The sequence below is a fragment of the Notolepis coatsorum genome, assembly GCF_963971535.1.
Source record: "Notolepis coatsorum genome assembly, chromosome: 3".
Taxonomy (NCBI): domain Eukaryota; kingdom Metazoa; phylum Chordata; class Actinopteri; order Aulopiformes; family Paralepididae; genus Notolepis; species Notolepis coatsorum.
The window spans coordinates 103,743,794-103,769,861 of record NC_140167.1 but is presented as its reverse complement, the minus strand read 5'-3'; the positions used below and the strand labels follow the sequence as shown (position 1 = coordinate 103,769,861).

The following is a 26,068-nucleotide window of genomic DNA, read 5'->3' as shown; positions in this document are numbered from 1 at the left end:
CCATAAGCACTTTCAGTGACAGTCATCCACACAGTCTGCGAGTGGCAGACAGAGAGAGAGAGAGCACTGTGTAAACACAGCTGCGTGCGAGATACGCAGGTCCCCTTCTCTTTCTCTCTCTCCCTCTCCCGTTTGAGGAAGTCTTCCACTGTGCTGCGCGCTATAGACGGGGCGTTAGTATGCTCCCGAATCGAGAGAGAGAGACAGACCGAGAGACGACAGCGCGACGCGTATGTGTGCTCTGTCGCGAGGGTCTATCTGATTCTCCCTCTCTCGCTCGCTCTCTGTCAAACCCCGTTTGGTGCGCTACAACCACAGAGCCAATCGGATCACTATCCGCTCCATCCTCGCCACGTGACGTCACCATGCGAGTCAAATCAGAATGACCAGATTTTTTCGACCAGGAAATGAATGACCTGAATGATGGCAATCCGCCAATATGGTATTTAGAGACACAAACACATTGATACTAACTCCTATTACTATAATACAATGCTAGACACTGAAAAAATACATTTATAATGCATGTCACCTTTAAAGTGAGTGTGTACGTGTGTGTGTGCTGTGAGTGTATTTGACGGTTTGTTACATAGTGTTATTGTCGTTGAGCATCCTGATGGCCTGGGTTTGTATTTAATGATACAAATCTTAATTTCCAGGTGTTCGGCAACACGATTACTGATGCCTTTCTATCTATGGGATTTCTCATAGTAACTCACAGCAACAAGTCGGTCAAGTTCTATAGCTTCGAACACATCATGAATAAGGTACATTCATTTCTTGGAGCTTACACAATGAATTTTTTCGTGTAGACTTGGAATCAGATTAAAATGTATTGTAATTATACAGCACAAGTTAGGGCTGGGCGATATGGAAAAAAATCATATCGCGATAACGATATGATTTTTATTTTATTTCTCGATATCGATAATTATCGAATTGTTATAAGTATAAAAAAAATTTAATAATTTTTTTTTTTTTTTTTTAACAGATGTATGTTTATTTTGCAGCAATTCTTTGTCATTGCCGCCATCTTTAGTGTTACATCCCCTCACACTCCAGTTCTCAGGCTGCAGCTGGTTTAAAAGCTAAAGTAAACCGGCTTCTCTGCTGGCTGTGGCTCCAGGGGAGTTGAACAGTTCTGGCTCTGCTAGTTTATTTTCGATCTTTTGGCGCTTTTTTGGTGGACAAACCACCGCACATGTGCACCGTGACTCGTGACTGAAGTCTAGTTCTGCTAGCACACATAGCCTACTGTGTACAGACGGTTTCAAAATGTATTTTAAATTAGAAAGCAAACAAAATAAATGGACAAGAGAAAAAGAAATCTGAATTTGGTCAGTATTGTCATTTGGACAAGCAAAGCCATTACTTTAAGTTGCAGGCAAGAAAGACAAGTCTGGTTTTAAAACTGCCCTGTTGCAGGTAAAAAAAAAAAACGATTTTTCGATTTTTTTAAAATTTCGATATTCGATATCGATTATTAAAATATATCGCGATATTTATAGTTATCGTTATATCGCCCAGCCCTAGCACAAGTACAGTACAACGAAAAGGAGTTTGGTCATCCAACCAGAGTTCAAATGTAACGGTAAAGTGCAATAGTAATATATACATGTACAGGTGATTAAACTGGGTATAAAATATAATTAGTACTACTAGGGCTGGGCGAGATAACGATAAATATCGCGATATATTTTAATAATTGATATAAAAAAAGATATACCGTACTTTTCGGACTATAAGCCGCGGCTTTTTCCCCCATTTTTTGACCCTGCGGCTTATATAACTGTGCGGCTTATATGTGGACAAAAATCGAAATATTGCTTTTTTTACTGCATTGAAATGTTATTTATCTGTTCCCTTATTTACTTAATACAACTTGTAAATGAGTTAATTCTTGTTATTTGTCCGACAGTATTGTGTCCCAATGGGAGTCATTCTCTGTAGAGGTGGGAACTTAAAGCTCAATATAAGAACGGCCATGCACCACCACCCACAGAATCGAGAAAGAGCAATCAATCTGTCAATCCTTTCCGTGTCCGGGCCGGGTGAGGTTTCCCGTGTTGAGTCGAATTAAGCCGCAGGCTCCACTCCTTACATATGGTAATTAAACATTAAAACACATGCGGCTTATAGTCCAGTGCGGCTTATATATGTACACATCATTAAATTTAGCTGCTGCGGCTTATAGTCAGGTGCGGCTTATAGTGCGAAAAGTACGGTATATCGGATTTCTTTCTTTTTTTTTTACCTGCAACAGGGCAGTTTTAAAACCAGAGACAGTGGACAGACTTGTCTTTCTTGCCTGCAACTTAAAGTAATGGCTTTGCTTGTCCAAATGACAATACTGACCAAATTGAGATTTCTTTGTCTCTTGTCCATTTATTTTGTTTGCTTTCTAATTTAAAATACAGTTTGAAACCGTATGTACACAGTATAGGCTATGTGTGCTAGCAGAGCTAGACTCCAGTCACGAGTCACGGTGCACACAAAGCGCCAAAAGATAGAAAAGAAACTAGCAGAGCCAGAACTGTTCAACTCCCCTGGAGCCACAGCCAGCAGAGAAGCCGGTTTACTTTAGCTTTTAAACCAGCTGCAGCCTGAGAACTGGAGTGTGAGGGGATGTAACACTAAAGATGGCGGCAACGACAAAGAATTGCTGCAAAATAATTTTTTTTTATACTTATAACAATTTCGCTAATTATCGATATCGAGTGATATGATAACATTATCATATCGTTATCGCGATATGATTTTTGCCATATCACCCAGCCCTAAGTACTACTGAGTAATAGTGCTAATCAGATGTATGTACAGAGTTGTAGTATTAATACGGTATGTACAGTGATATAGTATAAATAAACTATGGTAGCAGTGTAACTAGTAAGAGTAGGTAAGGGATATGAATAGATATAGTATCTACAGATATGTAAAAATTATATGCAGGTATGTACAGGTGTGGAGATGTATACGGTATGTACTAGGGGTGGACGGTTTGGTCTAAAATTTATATCACGGTATAATTTGAAGCATAGACGGTAACGGTATATATCACGGTATCATCGTTTTTGATAAATTTTTTATTTTTATTTTTTATATACTTTTTTTTTTTTTTTATATAAAATATATATATTATATAATTAGACTTGTACTTGTATTATCTGCGAGACATCGCCACCACGCAACAAGCTCCACTGTCTGTGTGTACTCTAGTAGCCTCCAGCTACGGCCAGGATTCTCCGGAGCTGCACCTGGACCTATACTCGAGTAGCCTCGAGCAGAGCTACGGCCAGGATTCTCCGGCGCTGCACCTGGACCCTATTGTATTGGTATAACGTTACTTAACTGTGCTCAGCAAGCCCTCAGCTCGAATACGCATCGAATCAGTGTTATAAGACATTGATATCAGGAGCTATCTGTAGCTACTGCTAGCCGGATATATAACGTTAATACAACGCCTCAGTGAATTATTTAGTTCAATGGGACATTTCGTTTTGAACGGTGAACTAACTTGCGTTAACGTGAGCTAACAGGTAGCACACACGTCTCTACTAGACTTTGTGGAGCGTTTGTTGATGTCAGGAGCTATCGGTAGCTGGCCGACTAGATACCGTTCGGTTAGACAATGCCTCATCATGTATTAAACTAAAAGTGAATAGTTGACTGGGTCATTTTGTAACGGTAGCTAAGCTAACGTTAGCTCAGGGAGACGCCGCCGTCCTCCCGTGTCCCGTCCCACTAGACTACTAGACCCGTGTTTACATGCGTGCGGTAGGGGCTGGCACGCCCACTGCGCGAAGCCTCCTAAATAACTTTTTCCAGTTCGCACATATCTATTATCTATGACTAATTCTATCTATTTTTAGGGGCAAATGCGAGTGAAATAGTCGCGCTGTGGTTATTGCTATTTTAGAGCTGCACTACCGGTTACACGGTATAGTCAAAATCCATACCGTAGAGCAAATTCATACCGTTTATACCGTATACCGTTTATACCGTCCACCCCTAGTATGTACAGCATTATTGTACATGCTATCATACAGTTATATGGCTTTTATGCAGCTGTAGATGTATAGAAGGATGATCACTGTATTGAAACGTTAAACTCCATTTTGGTGCTAGAATTAACCCTTTCACTGCCACACGACAGAAGGTTAACCCTTTACTATCACACAACCGACGGTGGCTGTCGTGTGGCAGTGACGGGGTTAACCTTCTGTGTATTGTCGCAGTGAAAGGGTCAACCGTTTTGGTAGTGCGGCAGTGAAAGGGTTAAGACTTAAAGGGGCACTTCACCGAAAAACAATGCAGATTTATTTTGCACATAAATAATCTCGCACACATCCAAAAGCTCTGAACAGTTTTTCCACACAGGCATTTACATTACGTTACATCCCCTCACACTCCAGTTCTCAGGCTGCAGCTGGTTTAAAAGCTAAAGTAAACCGGCTTCTCTGCTGGCTGTGGCTCCAGGGGAGTTGAACAGTTCTGGCTCTGCTAGTTTATTTTCGATCTTTTGGCGCTTTTTTGGTGGACAAACCACCGCACATGTGCACCGTGACTCGTGACTGAAGTCTAGTTCTGCTAGCACACATAGCCTACTGTGTACAGACGGTTTCAAAATGTATTTTAAATTAGAAAGCAAACAAAATAAATGGACAAGAGAAAAAGAAATCTGAATTTGGTCAGTATTGTCATTTGGACAAGCAAAGCCATTACTTTAAGTTGCAGGCAAGAAAGACAAGTCTGGTTTTAAAACTGCCCTGTTGCAGGTAAAAAAAAAAACTATTTTTCGATTTTTTTTAAATTTCGATATTCGATATCGATTATTAAAATATATCGCGATATTTATAGTTATCGTTATATCGCCCAGCCCTAGCACAAGTACAGTACAACGAAAAGGAGTTTGGTCATCCAACCAGAGTTCAAATGTAACGGTAAAGTGCAATAGTAATATATACATGTACAGGTGATTAAACTGGGTATAAAATATAATTAGTACTACTAGGGCTGGGCGAGATAACGATAAATATCGCGATATATTTTAATAATTGATATAAAAAAAGATATACCGTACTTTTCGGACTATAAGCCGCGGCTTTTTCCCCCATTTTTTGACCCTGCGGCTTATATAACTGTGCGGCTTATATGTGGACAAAAATCGAAATATTGCTTTTTTTACTGCATTGAAATGTTATTTATCTGTTCCCTTATTTACTTAATACAACTTGTAAATGAGTTAATTCTTGTTATTTGTCCGACAGTATTGTGTCCCAATGGGAGTCATTCTCTGTAGAGGTGGGAACTTAAAGCTCAATATAAGAACGGCCATGCACCACCACCCACAGAATCGAGAAAGAGCAATCAATCTGTCAATCCTTTCCGTGTCCGGGCCGGGTGAGGTTTCCCGTGTTGAGTCGAATTAAGCCGCAGGCTCCACTCCTTACATATGGTAATTAAACATTAAAACACATGCGGCTTATAGTCCAGTGCGGCTTATATATGTACACATCATTAAATTTAGCTGCTGCGGCTTATAGTCAGGTGCGGCTTATAGTGCGAAAAGTACGGTATATCAGATTTCTTTCTTTTTTTTTTACCTGCAACAGGGCAGTTTTAAAACCAGAGACAGTGGACAGACTTGTCTTTCTTGCCTGCAACTTAAAGTAATGGCTTTGCTTGTCCAAATGACAATACTGACCAAATTGAGATTTCTTTGTCTCTTGTCCATTTATTTTGTTTGCTTTCTAATTTAAAATACAGTTTGAAACCGTATGTACACAGTATAGGCTATGTGTGCTAGCAGAGCTAGACTCCAGTCACGAGTCACGGTGCACATGTGCGGTGGTTTGTCCACCAAAAAAGCGCCAAAAGATAGAAAAGAAACTAGCAGAGCCAGAACTGTTCAACTCCCCTGGAGCCACAGCCAGCAGAGAAGCCGGTTTACTTTAGCTTTTAAACCAGCTGCAGCCTGAGAACTGGAGTGTGAGGGGATGTAACACTAAAGATGGCGGCAACGACAAAGAATTGCTGCAAAATAATTTTTTTTTATACTTATAACAATTTCGCTAATTATCGATATCGAGTGATATGATAACATTATCATATCGTTATCGCGATATGATTTTTGCCATATCACCCAGCCCTAAGTACTACTGAGTAATAGTGCTAATCAGATGTATGTACAGAGTTGTAGTATTAATACGGTATGTACAGTGATATAGTATAAATAAACTATGGTAGCAGTGTAACTAGTAAGAGTAGGTAAGGGATATGAATAGATATAGTATCTACAGATATGTAAAAATTATATGCAGGTATGTACAGGTGTGGAGATGTATACGGTATGTACTAGGGGTGGACGGTTTGGTCTAAAATTTATATCACGGTATAATTTGAAGCATAGACGGTAACGGTATATATCACGGTATCATCGTTTTTGATAAATGTTTTATTTTTATTTTTTATATACTTTTTTTTTTTTTTATATAAAATATATATATTATATAATTAGACTTGTACTTGTATTATCTGCGAGACATCGCCACCACGCAACAAGCTCCACTGTCTGTGTGTACTCTAGTAGCCTCCAGCTACGGCCAGGATTCTCCGGAGCTGCACCTGGACCTATACTCGAGTAGCCTCGAGCAGAGCTACGGCCAGGATTCTCCGGCGCTGCACCTGGACCCTATTGTATTGGTATAACGTTACTTAACTGTGCTCAGCAAGCCCTCAGCTCGAATACGCATCGAATCAGTGTTATAAGACATTGATATCAGGAGCTATCTGTAGCTACTGCTAGCCGGATATATAACGTTAATACAACGCCTCAGTGAATTATTTAGTTCAATGGGACATTTCGTTTTGAACGGTGAACTAACTTGCGTTAACGTGAGCTAACAGGTAGCACACACGTCTCTACTAGACTTTGTGGAGCGTTTGTTGATGTCAGGAGCTATCGGTAGCTGGCCGACTAGATACCGTTCGGTTAGACAATGCCTCATCATGTATTAAACTAAAAGTGAATAGTTGACTGGGTCATTTTGTAACGGTAGCTAAGCTAACGTTAGCTCAGGGAGACGCCGCCGTCCTCCCGTGTCCCGTCCCACTAGACTACTAGACCCGTGTTTACATGCGTGCGGTAGGGGCTGGCACGCCCACTGCGCGAAGCCTCCTAAATAACTTTTTCCAGTTCGCACATATCTATTATCTATGACTAATTCTATCTATTTTTAGGGGCAAATGCGAGTGAAATAGTCGCGCTGTGGTTATTGCTATTTTAGAGCTGCACTACCGGTTACACGGTATAGTCAAAATCCATACCGTAGAGCAAATTCATACCGTTTATACCGTATACCGTTTATACCGTCCACCCCTAGTATGTACAGCATTATTGTACATGCTATCATACAGTTATATGGCTTTTATGCAGCTGTAGATGTATAGAAGGATGATCACTGTATTGAAACGTTAAACTCCATTTTGGTGCTAGAATTAACCCTTTCACTGCCACACGACAGAAGGTTAACCCTTTACTATCACACAACCGACGGTGGCTGTCGTGTGGCAGTGACGGGGTTAACCTTCTGTGTATTGTCGCAGTGAAAGGGTCAACCGTTTTGGTAGTGCGGCAGTGAAAGGGTTAAGACTTAAAGGGGCACTTCACCGAAAAACAATGCAGATTTATTTTGCACATAAATAATCTCGCACACATCCAAAAGCTCTGAACAGTTTTTCCACACAGGCATTTAGACAGTTATTCAGAGTAAGTCAGTTTGAATATTGCCACTGGTGATTGTCATCAGGAGTGATTTGTAGATGGATTTTAGATGGAAGTAAGACTGCTGATTTTTGACGAGTTCTATTAAAGTGAAATATCCCTTTATTGTCTTTTTAAGGCTGACGTTATATTAGAGATCATTTCTCAATTTTCCTCAGTAGATTCCCTTATAAAAACAAGCCACATCTCTATCCCCAGGCTGCAGTTGGGTTAGCAGGAGATATTCCAAGTGATATTAAAGTTATTGGGTACATTCTCTAGGTTTGGACCGTTTCATGCTAATTCTCTGCCTGCCAAAAATGCTCTCAGCATCCAGTGGAGTTATAATAATTTTTTTTATCCACTTTTTCTCCCCTTTTTCTATTTTACTCCCATCCCAATTCCACTGTGCCAATTAGTCACTCCCCTGTCTTGAACGTTGTTCGCATATGCCCCCCACTGGCTGGTTGTAGGGAGGATAGAAGCCTTGCATCACGTGTCCCCTCCGATACACGAGGAGGCAGCCTGTCACATCTTTTCACCTGCCAGCGCGTACTCTCATTGGCGAGGTGTAACGTGTGGGAGGCTCACACTACCCCCGCCATTTCCTGTCTCTGCTGTGCAGGCGTCCCCCAACCGACCTGTAGGAGTCTCTGTCCACAACGTCCAGATTACCACCAATCGACTTCCACCCGCTAACTCTGCCAATTGAGTTAGTATGACGACTGGCCCAAGCCGGCGGCAACACCGACAGCCAGAGTCGAACCCGGTGTCTCTTGCGTTGGTGACGAGCGCAATGTCCGCTGCGCCACCCAGCTGCCCATATCCAGTGGAGTTCTTCATCTCTGGTTCATCAGGCCTTAACCCTTTCACTACCACACTCTGCCCCCTCCAGAACATGACACACCCTCTCCCCCCTCCTCCAGAACATGACACACCCTCTCCCCCCTCCTCCAGAACATGACAAACTCTCTCCCCCCCTCCTCCAGAACATGACAAAGAAATGGTCTCTTGGAGAGCAGAGTTCTCTCCAAGGGGGTAAAACTGTGGGAGAGGCTCCTCTCGGTGTTCCAGTGAATATCCACTTCGAAGGTACAGTAGGACAGTTATTCTTCTGTCAATCACCACTTGCGGAACTCTTTGTGTGATTTAAAAAAAAAAATTTACTCTTAGCACATTCACTGCCACACTACAGAAGGTATAACCCTTTACTATCAATCACACTACCAACGGTAAATGTGTGGCAGTGAAAGGGTTAACATTATGTCTATTGTCACAGTGAAGGGGTTAACCGTTTGGTAGTGCGGCAGTGAAAGGGTTAACAGATTGGATTAGATTACAAATGTATTGTGTACCGTACAGAGTTGTAGTATTAATGTACAGTGATGCAGGTATGAAGACACTATGGTATAGAAAGTCATACTGGCCAGCAGCGTTACTAGTAAGGGATATGTATCTGATATAGTATCTACAGATATGTAAAAAGTAGGGATGTCCGATATTATCGGCCTACCGATATTATCGGCCGATATCGGCATTAAAATGTGATATCGGAAAATATCGGTATCTGTTTTCAAATTTTTTTGAAATTCTGATTTTATTTATTGTCAAAAGTATGCATAATGTTGTTAATTCCACAACAAGAGATATGTAATTGAAATTATTCCGTTTTTTGGGGGGAAAACCCTGCATATATCGGTATCGGAAATTAAGAGTTGGACAATATCGGTATCGGTAAAAAAGCCAATATCGAGCATCCCTAGTAAAAAGGATTATATGCAGGTATGTACAGACGGATGTGTATATACGGTAAGAAATTATATATATATATATACAGCATTATTGTACATGCTATCATATAGTTATATGGGTTATATCCAGTTGTATACGTAAGTATATAGAAGGATTATATTCAGACGTGTGTTTATATAATATATATTGTGGTAAATGTATTATACAGGTGCATCTCAATAAATTAGAATATCGAGGAAAAGTGAATGTAGCTTACAGCTAATGAGAACCAAAAATTCAGTATCTGAGAATTTGAATATTGCATAAAGACAAAAATATATATGTCAAGTCGAACTGAAATCTCTACACCGCCTGAACCCCCCCCCCCCCCCCCCCCCCACACACACACACGCACTCGCACACTGTCTCAGGCCATGTCCACACGTATCTGGATATTTTGCAAAAGGATATTTTCAGGCTCTGCTTAAAAAAAAATCCTCGTCCACACTACAGTGTTAAAAAAAAACTCTATCCAGGCACAAACTCATAAACGCATATAAATTGCTCCAACAAGCATGCCGGGCCAGTAGGTGGCGATACGCGATATATCAAATACCATAGCGGTACCGAGCGGACAGGACGATTGACGGATACAACCCCGGCAAATTCTAAATTGTGTTAATAGACGCCAGACAGAAGAGCGTCTGCACCTGATGTGCTCTGGTGTTGTTTAGAAATCAGAGCGCATCAGGTGCAGACGCTCTTCTGTCTGGCGTCTATTAACTAAATTTAGAATGCAATTTGGCTTTTAACTGAAGCCAGGCGCAACACTAGACATGTTTAGCAAAACATTAAATATCTTTGGAACAGTTTGTGATAAGGGCTCGCCTTATTTTGTTTCGGGATATTGTGATCTCAACATTGCATTATCTCTCCGGCGAGAAATAAGCCGACAACGAATAAAACGTCACTCGCCACTTAAATAAATCAAAAGCGTGTATTTAACAACCTCAACAACTTTCGAAACACAGTTTATATCATTTACATTTTTACATTTACATTAACATTTATACATTTACAGTTTATATTAACTTAATAAACGAAAAGTCTACTTATGTCAACGAAAATGTCCAGTAGGCCTAACTAAATAACATAAATCTCCATTACACACAAGCAACGTCTGATGGCCGAATCTGTCAGGGCACTGGAGTAGATATATACAGTACTGTTACATCCAGTACTGTTACATCCAGACATTTATGATACAAGATATACAAATATACAGTACTGCTTAACAGTACTTCCTATAGTGGTAAATATTTAGTTGTGTGTTCTGTTGGCATTGAGCCACAACACTGTAGTGTTGGCCTACAGAAGTACTCGTTTGTGTGTAGTTGTACCACAGTCTTATAGACCTCTCTCTATCTTCTGTGTTTTTCTTGAAACATAAAACACGGGTGTCGTGTTCACACATAAACCTTGGCCTTGTTATAAACCCTGTTCGCAGACGTGTTGTCATCTGTGGGGTTAGCTTATCCTGTTAGGATGTACGCTGTTTCATTAGCATGCTGGCTACATAAGGTATCATCATGGCTTGTTTATTATCATATACGAAGTATGGGATCATGAGGGGGTAACCGAATAAACCCCTCCTTCCCTCTTTTCTGATTGGTCGGGGGGTTTGGCCCTCTATCATTCGGTCCTACCGCGCTGATTGGTCAGTGCGGCACGGGGTAGTGAGAGGGGGGGGGGGGTAGGGAATTCCCTGACTCCTCGCCTATCATGGTCTGTTGAGTCATGGGATTCCCCCCGCCATAGAATACGTCACTGGGCACATTTCTATTGGTCGCCGACTTCCGTGAGTTCTTTACAGGCCCCATGTGTGGTTCTCTGTTATTGTCAAGTTGGTGTTGCGGTGTGTAGGAACTTAAGAGTTCTGCTACGCTCTATATATGTAGCTTGAGCCTTTTGGTCACGTGGCTCAATGTTACATAAACCTTTCAAATTGTTGCTCACGTGGGAAGTCTCTCTGGGGGTTTCCCGTCCCCTCCTTTATGGAGTAGGTTGATGGGGTATTGTTTAGGGATTCCCTGACTCCTCGCCTTAATCAAATCAAATCAAATCAAATTTATTTATAGGGCCCGACAACACACGTTAATGTCCCCATGGGCCGTACAGATCTTCTTTAAACAAGTCAAGAAGAAAACATAACAATAAGTCAAGAACAGAACAAGAACACCATAAGGTGCAAACATTTTTAGATGAATGCAAATAAATGAAAGAATGCAAGCACTCCCAGACATACCCCACGCGAAGGTAAGGAAAAACTCACTAAAACCTAACAATAGGGAAAAAAGCTCCACAGGCAGTGTGGAGGAGAGAAACCTTAGAAGGGCCATTCAAGGGGGGATCTCCCTTCTTAGATGTTGGTGATAGTAGTGTTGCAGACGGACAGTTGGTAAGCATGCACTCATGTGTGTAGTGGAACACAGATGAGTGCATGCAATAGCAACTGTACATTTTGAAAAATTTAAGATAGAGCTAATGGCGATAGCAACTGAACATTTTGAAAGATTAAAGATGGAGCTCATAGCGAATCTATTTGAGGCACAGGGGTGGCGCAAAGAGGGTCACGTCCTCCCCTTCTTAGTCAAGGGACATTTAACACTCCGGTCGTTGCTCAGGGACAGCCGGAGACAGGGAGATAGGGGGCGGCGCAGAGAGGGTCGCGAACTCCCCGACATCATTAATGGTCTGTTGAGTCATGGGTTTCCCCCTGTCATAGGGTACGTCGCTCCTGTCCCCTCTTTTATGGAGCATGGTTGACGGGGTGTTGTTTTCCCTCAGCCGCGTCGCATGGGACCCATGTCTGTATTTTTTTTCTGTAAAAAAATAAATAAGCTGCTTCTTGTCGTTCTCCCAGGCGGCTTGGAGGAACGGTATCTGGTTTCTTGTTAGACTATCCATTGATATGTTTTGGGTCTCGACGTGTACATAGTGCTGGCCCTGGGTACTTCTGATAGGAACCACGCATGGGCTTGCGCGCCTTGGTTGCTCATCATTAAAACGGCGTTTTTATGGGGCAACTGGGATGGAGTTTGTCTCTTCCGAGCGCCAGTGTACTAGGCTTGTCTCGATGAATTCTCGTTCATATCTGGGGGATGTTAACGGAATAGATCAAAGCATTGGTAGAGGGGTCTCACGCCCTTGGGGTGGGCCACCGGGCGCGGTACGAAGGGGACCGTCTGGGTGGCGCCCTCTATAATGTTTTGGATCGACACGCGTACCTACCCCCCTCCTGGGATTGGGGATGGCGGCGTGATTAGGGCACAGGACTGATTCTGCTCACGCCGGTCCAGGTCAGTTAACCCGTTGTCAGCCGGGGCGCAGATTAGGGCTGGGCGATATAACGATAACGATAAATATCGCGATATATTTTAACACTTTAATCGCCGGGAACACCGTAACTCGTCTTTCCCCGCCATGCTCATTCTGCCGAAGACGCCGTAACACGTCTTTGATGTCAATATTTCAAAAATCTGTGATCGAAATCATATTTCTCCTCCGGGGACCTGAGATATACTGCTGAGCTCCACTCAACTGTCTAACGGTTCAAGAGCGCCATCTGGTGGCCGATCGGCAGATCGGCCAACAGGAAGTGACGCGCCAAACAGGAAGTGCTCATCCATATTTCGTCCGGGCACTCGCGATCGTTAGCCGGACTCCATCTCGACACACTGGATAATCAATCGCTCGCCCTAACTCAATAAACAACGTTATTTGGACGTATATAGTATTATACAACCTGGAAATGGTTAATCTAGATCAACATCCCATAATAGCTAAATGTCTACTCCAAGCTGATCGCCCAACGCTGCGAGGAAGTTTCAACGTTATTTTCTAACGTCTTCTATACTAACTGATCTGATGATCATATGACCCACCCTAGATGAATGATATAACGTTGCCCACGGAATTATAAACGACCCCCCGCCCATCCGGTCAACATCAGATGATACGTAGTAACGTCTAGAAGTACCTCCAGTTGAATTTTTTTATCTGGCACCAATCGCTATCAAACTGTATTTCATCATCAATATAATGCATTTGGGGCTATAAATCAAGTTCTGGAGAAAGCTGCAGAAAACGATAAAAACATACTTATACTTTAGACCGTATTTTTGTATGAATATGTGAATGAAAAAGTATAACGTTGCTACACCCTGAACAATATATATAGGACATTGAATGGGCCATAATAATGTCAATTTAGCAATACAATTTAAAAAGTTATAGCCCTGCAAAGAAGGGGAACTTCTCCATAGACAAATAGAGCTGGCTAGGGATGGTAAATTATGAATTTAACCATGGCGATCAAAGTGTTAATAATCGATATAAGTCGATAGAGACAGTGGACAGACTTGTCTTTCTTGCCTGCAACTTAAAGTAATGGCTTTGCTTGTCCAAATGACAATACTGACCAAATTGAGATTTATTTTTCTCTTGTCTATTTATTTAGTTTGCTTTCTAATTTAAAATACAGTTTGAAACCGTCTGTACACAGTAGGCTATGTGTGCTAGCAGAACTCTCTCACGCATGGCGAAGAGGGGGCTGTTGGGGTGGTCTTTTGGACTCCCTCTGGTAATCCTGTGTGCTTCCCGGGCCGCCGGGCCCGGTCCGAAGTAAAGTTTTGTTGATACCGTAGGCCTGGGATAGCCCTTTTTTGGAAACTGAAACACTTGTACTGCGGTATAGCTGGTGTATACCCGTAGGTGTGTTTTTGGAGTTTTTTCTTGAGGGGTTATAGGAACAACCACCGTCTGTACCGAGAGGGTAGTTGATTCCCTGGTATGTTGGAGCAGAGTCAACTCCCGGGTTGCCCGGTTGAGTGTGCCCCTGCACGTTCATGACGTCTGCCAATCATGTCAGCCTTCTCTGCCTCGACCCCTCTGGGTGGGTTTTTTTTAATGGAGGCTTTGTCATGGTGATCAACAACGCCAGCATACGCCCCTTCTGCCGGGGGGGCTGTTTTCAGCTGACTCCTTTGGCACCTGTCTCGTCCGCAGTGCTCCAGGCTCAGGTTACAGCCTGCTGCCTGGTTTCCCCGGTGCGCTGCCTGCTTCCGTTGGTTAACCTTTTTTGAGTGCTTACGGCCATGCTGACTGCCTGTTCTGCAGGGTCAGTGTGCCAGGCGGTGTGCTATTGGGGGGAAAGGGCCCGCTCTTGGAGGGGCCTTATCCGAATACGCTGGCGATGTGGGGGGCGGTGTCACTAAGTGACCGCCTGGTGGGGTCTTGATGCCTGGCGTCATTGACCTCTCCGGGCCCCCTTTTTCCAGGGGATCCAGTCCCTTCAGTGGGTCTGGGTCTTCCTTCGCGCTCCGCTGCTACAGCCTTGCCACGGGGTTGGGTTTGCTCTTGACCCCGTGATTTTGGGGGCAGTAACAAGGCCGTTGGTTCCCTGGTGGCATGCGGGTTGTGCGTGTGTGTAGTCGTGGGGTCAAGCCACGGTCTGCTCACCCTGTGCGTTGAGTTGCTTGAGTTCCTCTTCGCACGGTCGGATCCGTCTCCCTCCCGTAAGCCTCCAATAGGGGGGGTATCCTCCATTAGGGAGGGTCGGGGGGCTCGGTCCTCCCCGGTCTGATGGTTGTGGGGGGCCTCAGCGGGGTACATTTGTCGGGCTATGGCTCCCGCTCAGCCTCTCTTGTGCAGATGATGCTGAGCGAAAGCCATAATGAAATAGAACGTAAGGTTATGTATATAACCAAGTTCTATGAATTATGGCGACGCTCAGCATCAGACGCCGCTGCGGCCCTTGATCTCGCCTTGTGGTGAACGTTTGGGAAGGAGGCGAGTAGGTGACCACACACCTGCTTATGAAAGTAAGCGGATGGGGGTGTGGCCAGACGAATGTTGGGATGTAAAGGTACATGGTGGAATTTTTTATTCAGTGCACGTGCACGAAGTGAAGTACAGTGCAGATGATGCTGAGCGTCGCCATAATTCATAGAACTTGGTTATATACATAACCTTACGTTTTGTACAAACATTACAATTTTCTTTAGCTCTTCCAGACATTTAAATGAAAAACTATGTATTGTTTTTAATACAAATAGACCTCCTGTTCACTATAAAGTGCCACATTTAGATATATTGAGCTTTAAACTTTAACATTTTTTGGAACACACAACCTAAAACCCATTCCTCTCCCAAACCGTTCCTGCAATTGTTTTATGTTGCATGATGATCATGCATACATTTATTATGTATTGTATTTTTTATGTTTAACACTTTGATTGCCCAAGGTTAAATTCATGATATACCATCCTTTGCCAGCTCTATTTAACATGGAGAAGTTCCCCTTCTTTGCAGGGCTATACATTTTTAAATTCTATTGCTAGATTGCCATTATTAGGGCCCATTCAATGTCCTATATGTATTGTTCATGGTGTAGCAACGTTAAACTAAAATATGGTCTAAAGTATAAGTATGTTTTCATCTCTTTCTGCAGCTTTCTCCAGAACGTGATTTATAGCCCCAAATGCATTATATTGATGATCAAATACAGTTTGGTAGGAATCTGTGCGAGATAAAAAATTTCAACTGGACATACTTCTAGAATTTACTACACGTCATCTGATGTTGACCGGATGGGCGAGGGGGCGTTTATAATTCCGTAGGCAACGTTATACCATTCATCTAATGTGGGTCATATGTTCATCATAGCAGTTTATATCGAACACGGTAATACTACACGCTAAAACTCACCCCAGTCTCCTCGGGCCGTTGGGCGATCAGCGTGGAGTAGACAGTTTTCGATTATGGGATGTTGAAATGCCCGATCTATTTCCAGGTTGTATAATAGTATATACGTCCAAATCATGTTGTTTTTTCGAGTTATTTCCACCGATCGATGTTCACTGTGTGAAGACAGAGTCTCTCTAACATTAGCGAGTGCCCGGACCCCATATGGAGTGAGTCCTGCCGGTTCAAAGGTTGATATCCGGTTTCGATCTGCCGATCGGCCACCAGATGGCGCTCTTGAACCGCTAGAGGGTTGAGAGGAGATCAGCACTGTGTGTCAAGGCTCCGGAACGAAAATATGATTTCGATCACAGATTTTTGAAATATTGATATCAAAGACTAGTTACGGCGTCCTCGGCAACTTGAGCATGGCGGGGAATGACGAGTTCTGGCGTTTTCGGCAGTTAAAGTGTTAAATATCAACATCATCTGTCCACCCTTGACAGTACATTTACTATCAATATAATATACTCGTCTGATGACTTCATCATATCTTTTCAAACGCACACACACGGGGAGAATGCCCCCCCCTCCTTCCCAGTCCTCCTTGCCAGTCGCGTGAATATTAAAGGCAACCAACTTGTGTTCAGCTTTTCTCTGATAGGCCACGACCCCCGCCCCCTTTTGCCGCTAGCGCGGCAGGCGTCCCTGCAAGCGACAGAGGTCCCAGCGCGGAGCATAATGTATAATGTTATTTCGCGGAGCATAATGTATAATGTTATTTCGCGGAGCATAATGTATAATGTTATTTGGCGTTTGTAACGTCATAACATCAGTGGAGGCTGCTGACTGATTAATAATAAGCTCTCTTTATTTCGCGAGAAACGCTGAACGAAAAGCTGAACACAAGTTGGTTGCCTTCCCAGTCCCCACTCTGCTGTGTCGCTCTGAACAGGGTTTTAGCTTGTTGTTAGCTTATGCTAACGTTAATTCCGGTCTTAAACACGACGTGGTCATAAAGGAATGGCAAGGATTGCAAAGCATGTTATATGCATTTGACCCGTTGCGGAATAAAACAGCAGGGATTTGTTTTGGGTCGCGAAAACACTATCCTTGCTCTGTTGCAATGTGCGTGTTCCAGACGCTACTGCTACTGACTGAGATGCTACTGCTGTGTGGAGATGCATCCTATTGGCTGTGTGCTGTAGAGCGGATATGAGTCACGACACCACGGATTTTCAAAATAAGAGTATCATAATGAACTGAACGTTGCTAGCTGTCGGAGCCTAGTTATTATAGCTGGCGCTGCGCTTGGGCAGAAATGAGACCCGCTACAGGATTTTCAAAATAAGACTGGTCATTCTATATTTTTAAAGAAACATTCCCAGGCATCTCGCGGCACCCCTGGCAGCTCTCCGCGGCACCCCTGTATGCCGCGGAACCCCTGTTGAGAACCGCTGGTATAAGGTATATAGAAGGATTATATTCAGACGGGATATATATAAATGTGTGTATATATGGTATATACAGCACTATTGTACATGCCATCAGAGTTATAAGGGTAGACTATATTATGAGGAAGGTGTCTCTTGGCTGTTTGGCAGCAGTGTTCTCCTGCAGAGCCAGACTGATTTAATCTTTATCCCACAGACTGCCCTCCGGTGCTCTTCGAGGTGTCCTGCTCTGATAACGCAGTAGTGATCGGAGGCCACCCCTGGCACTACATCTATACACCGCCTCAGAAGAAACACCAGGGGGCGCACCACATCTGCTCTCTGGAGGACAACACTCTGGTATTTAACATATTCATCAATAACCAATATACATATTAAACATTGAATGGTATCAGAATAAACTACTGCTACCCTGTTGTCAGACTATTAGTGCTATTGTATACACTGCACTCAACACTACAGCTTAAGTTTGAGCACTGTTTGATGAACATTGTTACTCTGCTGAAAGAGTTGTAACCTTCCTGCTGACTTGTCGTACATAACATGTAAGTCGCTTTGGATAAAAGCATACAGCTAAATGACTAAATGTATACTTTATTGGTGCTTGGAAGGATGACAAATTAGGGTATTAAGGATTTTTCATATCTTGTGAATTGGAGACTATTTGATGAGCCAAAATTACTTTTGACTGTTGACTGGCGATTTTGAGCGTCTCTGTAGTCGAGGTAAGTGCTACCGTACCATTGCTTTTTGGCCCTTGATGCAAAGACTACCTTTTAAACATGTCCGTTTGAGACGTGGATGCTTTCCTTCAGCTGCTAAACTGCTTTCCTTTGCTACTAAACTGCTTTCACAATTTCAAGTATCCAGGAAATAGTTGTTGGCTTATTTTACATGTAACTTAACCCTTTCACTACCACACTACGAAAGGTTAACCTTCTGTAGTGTGGTTGTGACCCTTTGTCGTATGGCAGACAGTGAAAGGGTTAAAGATCCCTTCAAGAGGTGTTTTTAAGTGGCGCAGTGGGCATGGCGCTCGCCACTAACGCAGGAGATGCTGGGTTCGAGCCCAGCTCTCGGCGTTGCTACCGGCTTGGCTGGTCATTCATACTAACACAATTGGCAGTGTTAGGGGTGGGAAAGCCGGTTGGTGGGGATTGGATGTTGTGGACAGCGACTCCTACAGGTCGGTTGGTGCGCCTGTACAGCAGAATCAGGAAGTATCGGGGGCAGCGTGAGCTACGAATTCCAATCTGGCTTCAGAACATCCCACTCCACTGACACATGCCTTCTCTATTTAAACGACCACATCAAACAAGAGGTGGACGCGGGCAAATACTGCGGCATGGTCATGCTGGACCTACGAAAGGCCTTCGACACTGTCAATCACACCATTCTGATTGACAAGCTAAAAGCAATTGGTTTTGATAGTCTATCAGTGAGCTGGATGCAATCCTACCTGGAGGGGAGAGAGCAGATGGTGGAGGTAAACGGTACCCTATCCCCCCCCCTCACAGTAAACTGTGGTGTTCCACAAGGAAGCATACTAGGTCCGCTACTGTTCCTAATTTATGCAAATGACATGTCGTCAGCTTGTGACTGCAACTTGTTCCTGTTTGCGGACGACTCAGCCCTGCTGGTCTCTGACAAGAACAAATTACAGGTTGAAAAAACCCTCAGCTCAGAACTAAGCAAAATCTGCATATGGCTCGCTGATAACAAACTATCATTACACATGGGCAAAACAGAGTCCATTCTCTTCGGTTCAAATAACAAACTCAGCAAGACCGACGGCTTCTCAGTTACAGTGGGTGACAATATTGTCACAAGGAAAGAAGATATTACCTACCTGGGTTCCATCCTAGAGGCAAATCTTTCCTGTGACAAAATGGCATCCAATGTAATAAAAAAAGTCAACCAACGAACTCGTTTCTTGTACCGGATCTCCTCACTGGTAAACAAGAATACCCTGAAGACTCTAGCAGGAGCACTCATTCAAGGGTACTACGACTATGCTTGCACCTCATGGTACCAAAGCACCTCAAAGGCGCTAAAAACAAAATAACAAACTGGTCAGACTACTGCTTGACCTTACTCCTAGAACCCACCTCACCCCTGCCCACTTTGACAACCTAGGATGGCTTAGAGTAGACGACAGAGTACAGCAACTTGCAATGGGCCTGGTCTACAAGATACACTACACGACCAAGGTACCCATGTACATGACTAAATACTTCCCAAAGGTCAGTGAATACCACGATCACAACACCAGAGGGAGCTCCACAAATCATGTTAAACCCAGATTCGGCTCAAACAAGGGACTAAACACGTTTCGCAATTCCAATGTACAGTCCCACCCCCACCTACCCAATCCAATGTACAGTTTCTACGCCTAATGTATATACTCTTTTCTTTCTGGACTCTTTTTGTATCACAAATACAGTACTGTAATTGCAAATCTGGTATGTCATAAATGTATAGATGTAGCAGTACTGTCTATCTGTATGTCATGTATGTCATATATGTTACGATGAATTGGAAATGGGGGACCCTGGTGGAAACAAGACGAAAGTCTTTCTCTGGTCTGCATCCCCTTAACAATTGTATGTATTGAGCTGTACTGCACTGTACCCATTCTGCAATCTGTTAATAAAGTTTTCATTCATTCATTCATTCATTCATTCATTCATTCACTCCTCGCCACTGAGAGATCGCGCTGTTCAGGTGAAAAGATGCGACAGCTGCCTCCTCGTGTACCGGAGGGGACACGTGATGCGAGGCTTGGTCCTCACTGCAGCCGACCAGTGGGAGGCATAGTCTAGCAACGTTCGAGACAGGGGAGGGGAGAATTGAAGGGAGAATTGGCGAGGCGAAATTGGGATGGGAGAAAAATAAGGAGAAAAGGTGGATAAAAAAAATGTGTTTTTAATTTATCTTTGATTTGTGTGAAATGTTCTTTACACCAAATTGTTCAATAAACGGTGAAAATGTCTAAGCATCTCTACAGCCTTGAGCCTCATTGAGGCAAGATTCTATTAACACTTTGAGTGCCGGCGCTGTAGTCAATAGGAGGGCGAGCACATTTGCGAACTATCTTAAATTATGGCTGTCTAATACGCCCGTCGCTTATCTTGTTTGCAGTCAACATTGTCGAAACTGATTGTTTTTTAATCGGTACATTTCCGTTTTATACCATTTTGAAAAACGCTAGTTTTTTTAAACTTCCATAAAAAAGGTGATTCTGCAGGAATCGCGCTTTAGTGGAATACACAAAACACGTCATTTTTCGGCCTATTCGTTTTCAAATAAACGCTAGATTATCGATAGTATATGTGTACTTATGCACGCTAGAGAAGCGGGCTGAAAAATGTATTATCTTATTTCCTCATCAGCACACACACACACATATGGGCCACGCTGAAATATAGGTGAAAAAAACTCCGATTTTCCAGAGACTGGTAAAATAGATTCCTTACCTCAGATCAGATGTTCTCCACAAAGATTATTCCAATTCCTGATCGCCATTCCAAATATCGATCGCGTTTATTGATCCAACGCTGGGTAGGGCTGTCGCGATAACCGCATCACCACAATCCCGTGGTGTGTCAAGTCACCCGCGGTTGGGGAACAGACAACCGCGAGATCCGCGGTAAAATAAAAGGGGCGTCATAATTTTTTTACTTCATTTAATGACGAGGCATCCGTTTTCCAGTAGCATGAGCTAACTTCACGTTTCCATACAGTTTACAACTCACAGATGAAATCAGGATTTATTTTCATATCCCGGACTCGAGCCCCCAATGTATACCTTTTCCTGTATTAATCTGAACCACAGGGGAGCATTCCCCCAACACTCCTGGGCCGAAGTGCTGGTCATGTAGCTTGCTCAATCTTATGCTAACGTTACACGCAAATCAAGTGCTGCCTCTGTCTACCGTCCCCGCTACACTCTGACTACATCAACGTTTCCCTAACCCCTACTCTCACTTCGTTAACGTTATCATAGATATTATGATCTGTAATGTCAACTGAATATTAACGTTAGCTTTGTTTTCAATTTATAACGTTAGCTATATGCTAGCTAGCCTATCTATAACGTTAGCTATTGGCTAGTTTCCCCCCAATGATGAACAATGACATGAGTTGTGATATTTAACTGGCTATGTATGTGCATTCACATTCACTAACGTTAAAATAGTGTTATAATAACGTTAAATGTTCGCTCAAATAACTGCGTCGATACCTACTTGGCTTTCTGTGTTTACTAGGGGTGGGGGGGGGAAATCGATACGTAGTAGTATCGCAATACTTTGCGTGGCGATACTGTATCGATACAATTATCGTTATTTAATTTTAAGGAAGTTGCATTGTTCATTTCAATACCTGTAATAGTACAGTAGTCCACACACGCATTCAGTTAAGTTGGAATATGACTGTAATACAAAGTTTGTCAGGTACATGCAACACAGATTACTGTAACGATCCCAGGTCCTGGGGGGCCTGGCTTAAGGAGAACAATAACACTGGACACTCTCTACCTCCTTTCAATGGTCTCATACCACCCTCTAGTGGTCACCAGCAGATGGTGCAGGCTAGCACATTAAACATATTGACTAATGTTATTCATATAATTAATAGTGTGATTTCGTGGTGTGTGTTGTCATTGTTGTCGTCCCCTTCCCTGGTGTGATGTTCGCTCCTGTCAGGTGTTGTTGTAATCTTTGCTTGCGTTTAGTTTGTTTATATTGTGTTAGACTGGCCTGACCAGGTGTTGCCAATGTTAATTAGTCAGGGTATATATGTGTGTCTCCCTTTCCTCGTTGTGGCGTCATTTCCTCCTGTTGCCTGTTTCCTGCCCACGCCGTTGCTTCCCCTTGGTTGTCTAGTAAGTGTAGTGTTTGTTTTTGCCTGTTTGTTTTACGTTTCTCCAGTTTATTGTTCTTATGTCAGTTTGTTTGCGCCATTTACTTTTGTTTGTTTGTGCTCTAAGTCTTTTGTTATCATACCAGCAAGGCTGTGTTATGGTCTGTTTCGTGTAGTGCTTGGTGAACCTCAGTGAAGAGTCATTATCTACACGAATTCTGCAGTCTCCGTTTCCTCCATTCACCAGTCATTCTGCAGTTTCGGTGCTCTCCGGTCCTTCCGCATATTGGGTTCTACTTTCCCCCCAGTTTCGTAACAGATTACCGTGTTTACATCTGTCTGCTTGAGAAAATACCATGTTCTGCAATAAAAATTATTGAAGTGAGATGAACAGACTGTCAACATTTTTTATCTAATAAAATAAAGTTAAAAGTTTTACTTTGCAGTTGAAAAAAGGTAATCAATTAAATTTGAAAAATAATTAAAAAAATGTATACAAAAATCGCAATACTCACGATATATTTAGTATCGCGATACTATCGTGACGCAAGTATCGCCATAGTATCGTATCGTGAGGTCTCTGGCGATTTCCACCCTTAGTGTTTACTAAAGATGTCACGTTTATTGGACAATGAGAGGTTCGATCTATTAGCAGAGATGCTATATAATGAGACGGAACAGAGTTTTGATTGGAGAAATAAAAATAACTGAAACAACGAAACTGCTTTCTACAAAACAAACCCTTTCAGAGAAAATGATTAAATCTATAATCTGCATTTTGAGTTGCAATTTGAGAATTACAGACGCTTAAAATTAATAACGAGAGACTTAATTTCTTAATTTACATTTCTAATATAATAAGCAAGGTGGCCTATTGGGATCCTAATGTGAAAAACTGATTTTATGTCTGCACAATTTTGTGACAGTCTTTTTTCTGCTGTGAAGCACTTTGAGTTGCAATTCTTGTAATGAAAGGTGCTATACAAATAAAGTGAACCTAATATGAAGGAACAGATTAGCAACATTTCCTATTCAATGTTATTTGCCGCTTTGCCAGAGAATTTTATTAGTTTGCGTTCTTGTGAAACTAGGCAACCAATGGAATCCAGGACATGAACTGCAACTCGTTGGAGTCAGACTGGATCTACTTCCACCCCGATAACTCTGGGAGAGTCATTCACGCCGGGCCGACCGCCATACAGTGAGTACCATGCAATCCCTCCCACCCACAGCACCAGGGACGGTGGAACTTAAAATTGGCAGGGGGTGCTGCCTTTCTGAGATTTTTTTTTTCATAACGCTTTAATGTGATTTCCAATGTCCTTTTAAATGAAAATGACGTGAGAGGGAGTTGTTCAGAACAGCTTTGAATTCAAATTTTTTTTTATCAAAATGACAACGTGGCAGAGTGAGTTTGTTGTTTAGAATGGCTATAAAAACAAACATCACTTCTGAATACCGCACGATCTTTTGCATTTTGTAGGCTATTTGGTTTTCATATTATGTTTCCACTCTGATGAAAGAAAGCCTTAACACTTTAACTGCCGGGAAACGCTTTACAGCGTCATTCCCGGCCATGCTCAAGTTGCCGAAGGACGCTTTACAGCGTCTTTAATATCAATATTTCAAAAATCTGTGATCGGATTCATATTTCCCCTCCGCTGGCCTGAGATCCACCAGGAGGACCCACTGAGCTCTCTGGCGGTTCAGGAGCGCCATCTGGTGGCCGATCGGCGCAATCGCCAAACAGGAAGTGCTGTGGAGGTTGTGCTGGTCGGCCATATTACTTCCGGGCACTCGGTTTGGCTGCCGGCACTCTGGCTCGTCACAATATATAGCGATCCATTGCCAATAACTCTATAAACAACATGATTTGGACGTATATAGTATTATACAAGCTGGAAATGGTTCATCAGGATGAACATCCCATAATCGAAAACGGTCTACACCACGCTGATCGTCCAACGGCGCGAGGAAGATCCGGTAAGATTCAGCGTTATTTTTGATCGTGTTCCATATAAACTGTTATGATGAACATATGACCCACACTAGATTAATGATATAACGCTGCCCACGGAATTATAAACGATCCCCCGCCCATCCGGTCATCATCAGATCATACGTAGATCATTCTAGAAGTACGCCCCGATTGCCATCAAACTGTATTTCATCATCAATATAATGCATTTGGGGCTATAGATCACGTTCTGGAGAAAGCTGCAGAAAGAGATGAAAACATACTTATACATTAGACCATACTTTACTATGAATATGTGAATGAAAAAGTTTAACGTTGCTACACAATGAACAATACATATAGGACTTTGAATGGGCCCTAATAATGGCAATGTAGCAATAGAATTTAAAAAGTTATAGCCATGCAAAGAAGGGGTACTTCTCCATAGACAAATAGAGCCGGCAACCTATGGTATATAATGAATTTAACCCATGGCACCCAAAGCGTAGTAGCCTATACAGTACAACCATGTTATTGACTAGTTTACAAAAAACGCGACTCACGAACTGCTCTCTGCAAATCGTGGTCTCTTCTTCTCTGCTCCTAAATGTGGAAACAGCGGCGCGGCACCACAAACTTGAGACAGCGCCACTCTGTGGCCAAAATAATACCTGGTAGATGGTAGTCTAAGGATAGATTGTATTGATTGATTGATTGATTGAAAACTTTATTAACAGATTGCAGAATGGGTACAGTACAGCTCAATACATACAATTGTTAAGGGGATGCAGACCAGAGAAAGACTTTCGTCTTGTTTACATCAGGGTCCCCCATTTTCAATTCATCATAACATATATGACATACATGACGTACAGATAGACAGTACTGCTACATCTATACATTTATGACATACCAGATTTGCAAATACAGTACTGTTTGTGATACGAAAAGAGTCCAGAAAAGAGAGTATATACATTTGACGTAGAAACTGTACATTGGAAGAGGTTGGGTAGGTGGGGGGGGGGGGTTGGGTAGGAGGGGGGGGGGTTGGGTAGGAGGGGTGGGTGGGGGACACTGTACAACTGTACAAGCAAACCTGTACATTGGAATATTGACAAGACCATACTTGGTCATTTACTGTACATTGGGGGGGGGGGTTGTGTTAGGACATTTACAGGGGCCAGTTTCGAATTGCAGTCTCCCGTAGGTGTTTTTTGAGAGTGTTTTTGAAAGTGGGTAGTGATTCACATTCCTTTACAGCTTTGGGTAGGGCGTTCCACATTGATGTGGCATAATTGTGAAACGTGTTTAGTCCCTTGTTTGAGCCGAATCTGGGTTTAACATGATTTGTGGAGCTCCCTCTGGTGTTGTGATCGTGGTATTCACTGACCTTTGGGAAGTATTTTGACATGTACATGGGTACCTTGGTCGTGTAGTGTATCTTGTAGACCAGGCCCATTGCAAGTTGCTGTACTCTGTCGTCTACTCTAAGCCATCCTAGGTTGTCAAAGTGGGCAGGGGTGAGGTGGGTTCTAGGAGTAAGGTCAAGCAGTAGTC

At 42.8% G+C, this 26,068-nt stretch overlaps 1 protein-coding gene across 1 annotated transcript in view; it reads left to right on the top strand.

Annotated features, from left to right (window-relative positions):
• Nucleotides 1-26,068, top strand: part of dcaf17 (ddb1 and cul4 associated factor 17) — a gene marked incomplete at both ends in the record, with an annotated part of 56,989 nt that overhangs the window by 12,860 nt on the left and 18,061 nt on the right. The window contains 3 exon segments of the mRNA XM_084311324.1: nt 8,752-8,854; nt 17,888-18,030; nt 23,646-23,755. Of these exon segments, the coding sequence (XP_084167450.1) occupies nt 8,752-8,854; nt 17,888-18,030; nt 23,646-23,755 (356 nt within the window).